The 2,820-nt window shown below is 29.3% G+C and overlaps 1 protein-coding gene across 1 annotated transcript in view; it reads right to left on the bottom strand.

The window, feature by feature from the left end:
• The window catches only part of LOC117120081, a gene marked incomplete in the record, with an annotated part of 9,921 nt that overhangs the window by 4,115 nt on the left and 2,986 nt on the right, over positions 1-2,820 (bottom strand). Inside the window, 4 exon segments of the mRNA XM_033265081.1 lie at positions 721-834; positions 1,238-1,407; positions 2,437-2,521; positions 2,686-2,820. Coding sequence (XP_033120972.1) covers positions 721-834; positions 1,238-1,407; positions 2,437-2,521; positions 2,686-2,820 — 504 coding nt within the window.

Below are 2,820 nucleotides of genomic sequence, written 5' to 3'. Positions count from 1 at the left end.
TATTGTATTTTGTTAATTTTGTATATAGTAAATGAAGTTATTTTGTAATTGTAATTTTTTGTAATACTTATTTAATGTGCAATTGTGTTTAGTAAATTTTTTTTAATTGTATTTTTTGTAATTTTAATAGTATATAATGTGAAATTTTATTGTAATACAGACAATTTTAGCCTTGTGCTACCGTTTATGAATTTTTGTATTCATATACAGTAATAAATAAATACATTATTTTGCAATTGTTCAAATAAACTAAAGGCCATTCTTCTCCATATCATATTCCTGCCAGGCAGACCAGGAGGTCTGCCCTGAACATCCATATATTTTCAGTTTAAACTTACCCCTATGGTATTATTTCACTCATCCTCATTCATACCTTTTTTATGAACAAACTACCTAGTTCTTATTTCCCCCTTCTTTTAAGCCTAATGCATTCAGATGTGCCATCAACAAACTTAACCTCTCTTTATAGATTTTCCTTCCTAGTTTGCAATGCATGTCAATGCTATTCATGAACCTTTCCAATGCAAAAATATTCTAAAAAAATACAACTGTACTTGATATAGACATTTAACATTTAATGTTTCTTAAGTAGGTTTAAAATTTATTAAATGTTTTCACAAATAGAAATGTATTATATTGAAATACAGCGTTTTAGAATAAAAACTGATTGACCGACTGATTGATCGGTCAGTAAGTCAAATAACTGATTAATCGATTTACCAAATGGTGCATTAGGTGTACCAGCTACTGTTTCTTGTTCAAAGGTACGCCCAGCATTCTCGGTTATTGACACTTGGACACATTTGCCGGTTGTAGCAACTAATCCATAAAGACCTAAATTATGAAAATCAGTTTCTGAATAATTGATATCGTCAATGTGCATGGTTATTAGTGGTTTATCGTCAATGTGCATGGTTATTAGTGGTTTCAGATTAAATTTTATCTAGAGAGAAAGCATTTTAAATAAACATATTGGTAACTGACAACATGCTAGCAATAACATATTGAAAACAAAAATAGAATGTTTTTATGTTCAACATTGTGTTCTAAAAAAAAGATCATATGATAATCGAGACTCAACTGGTGCTAGCTTAGGTGATGTAAATTACATTTTGATAAATTTCTGGTCTGCGATATAAATACATAAAACTATAACCTTTATTCAACTGTAAATATGATTTTAACATGTTGTTGTTCACTACTACCATAGAGAATGTATACTATTGTCAAAGCTTACCTCCAGGTACATTGCGGAAGGCAATTCCTTGGTACTGCCCGTTGTACAGAAATCCTATAGTCCCATCCGGATGTCTAACCAATCCCACTCTATCATTAACGCGTATACTGAGTAGGTTAAGTTTATAACCCCCACCAATCATTGTAAAATCTTTCCATAGATCATTTTCTCTGAATATAAAGGCATTATTGAAAGCGTTTTACATCTTTTATTGGAAAAAAGTTCCGACAATAAAAAGATGTATCGCCTGTCAACAACAATAAAATCCCATCAAAAATTTAAATTAAAACATATATGGCTAATAGGGATTGTTATTTGTTATTGCCAGAAGGAATAAAATAAAATAAATAAATAAGTTATCAACTTCCATTGAAACAATTATAGATAGAAAGAAATGATTACCATATTACAAAGATCGTTAAATTGATTACCAATTTATTCAAAGGTCTATGCAAAAGAAAATTTAGGCAATGATTTATAAACTGTACATTAGACCTACATAGAAAGGTACGGCAGACAGTTAGGCCTATATTTAGTTTAAGTTGTTTTTCGATCATCGTGTCCTTGACATTTGACCATGACCCTTCAAAATTTAGTCACTTCCAAATCTTTTGGTAAAGGAACAAGATTTTTTTCAAAAAAGCAGGTTTTTATTATTGTGACCTTGACCTTTAACCCTTACCCTTCAACAGTCAAATACATTGACATCTTTGATGATGGAATATTGTGACCAAGTATAACAAGTTTGTGATTAATACTATGAGAAATAATTTTTTTTTAGTTTTTCGTTGATTGTGACCTTGACCTTTGACCCTGACCCTTCAGAATTTAGTCAGCTCTAGATCGTAGGTAAAGGAACATTGTGGACAAGTTTGACTGTTCACAACAAATATGCCGACAAATAAATAAATAAATAAACAGGGGCAAAAACAATCTCCTGTAAATAAATAATTAAATTAAAACAAAAATAAGTCAGGAAGTAAGTAAATAAATATAAAAACATAAAAAATAAATAAATATAAAAACATAAAAATAAATAAGTATTATAAATAAATAAATAAAATAAATAAGAAAATAAATAAAATAAATTTAAAAATTTAAAAAAATAAATAATAAACAAACAAATAAATAAATAATAAACAGGGGAAAAGATATAACATCCTGCCAACTTCATTGGCGGAGGTAATTAAGGCACGCACCTTAAAAACCAGAATCCACTTCCTTTACCAAATCCACTTCCTTCATAATAAATCTCTTTTGAAAATTCATTGTACATGCACATACCTAAAACAAATAAATAGTAGCGTATAGCATAGTTTTAGGTAAATTGCAAAAGAATGTTGTAATTAATGGTAATAAAAATGATGATAGTAATGACGTTATTACATCAGTTCCATCATAGACGATAAAAGGTAAAAGAATATTGAGTATTAGTTAGTAATTCTTACCAAGTTCCATTGAACCGTTGTGCTGTACATTGATTTTGTCAATATTCAACTCAAAGACTTCTGATGACTCTACTGGTTCGTTCGAAACAAACACAGCTCTGTTAAACATAACATCACTGTTCTTGCGGTATGCTA

The sequence above is a fragment of the Anneissia japonica genome, unplaced genomic scaffold (assembly GCF_011630105.1).
Source record: "Anneissia japonica isolate Jap-2015-1 unplaced genomic scaffold, ASM1163010v1 scaffold8210_len164512_cov191, whole genome shotgun sequence".
NCBI lineage: Eukaryota > Metazoa > Echinodermata > Crinoidea > Comatulida > Comatulidae > Anneissia > Anneissia japonica.
Note: the sequence above shows the minus strand (reverse complement) of the source record. Positions and strands in the feature narration are given on the sequence as shown.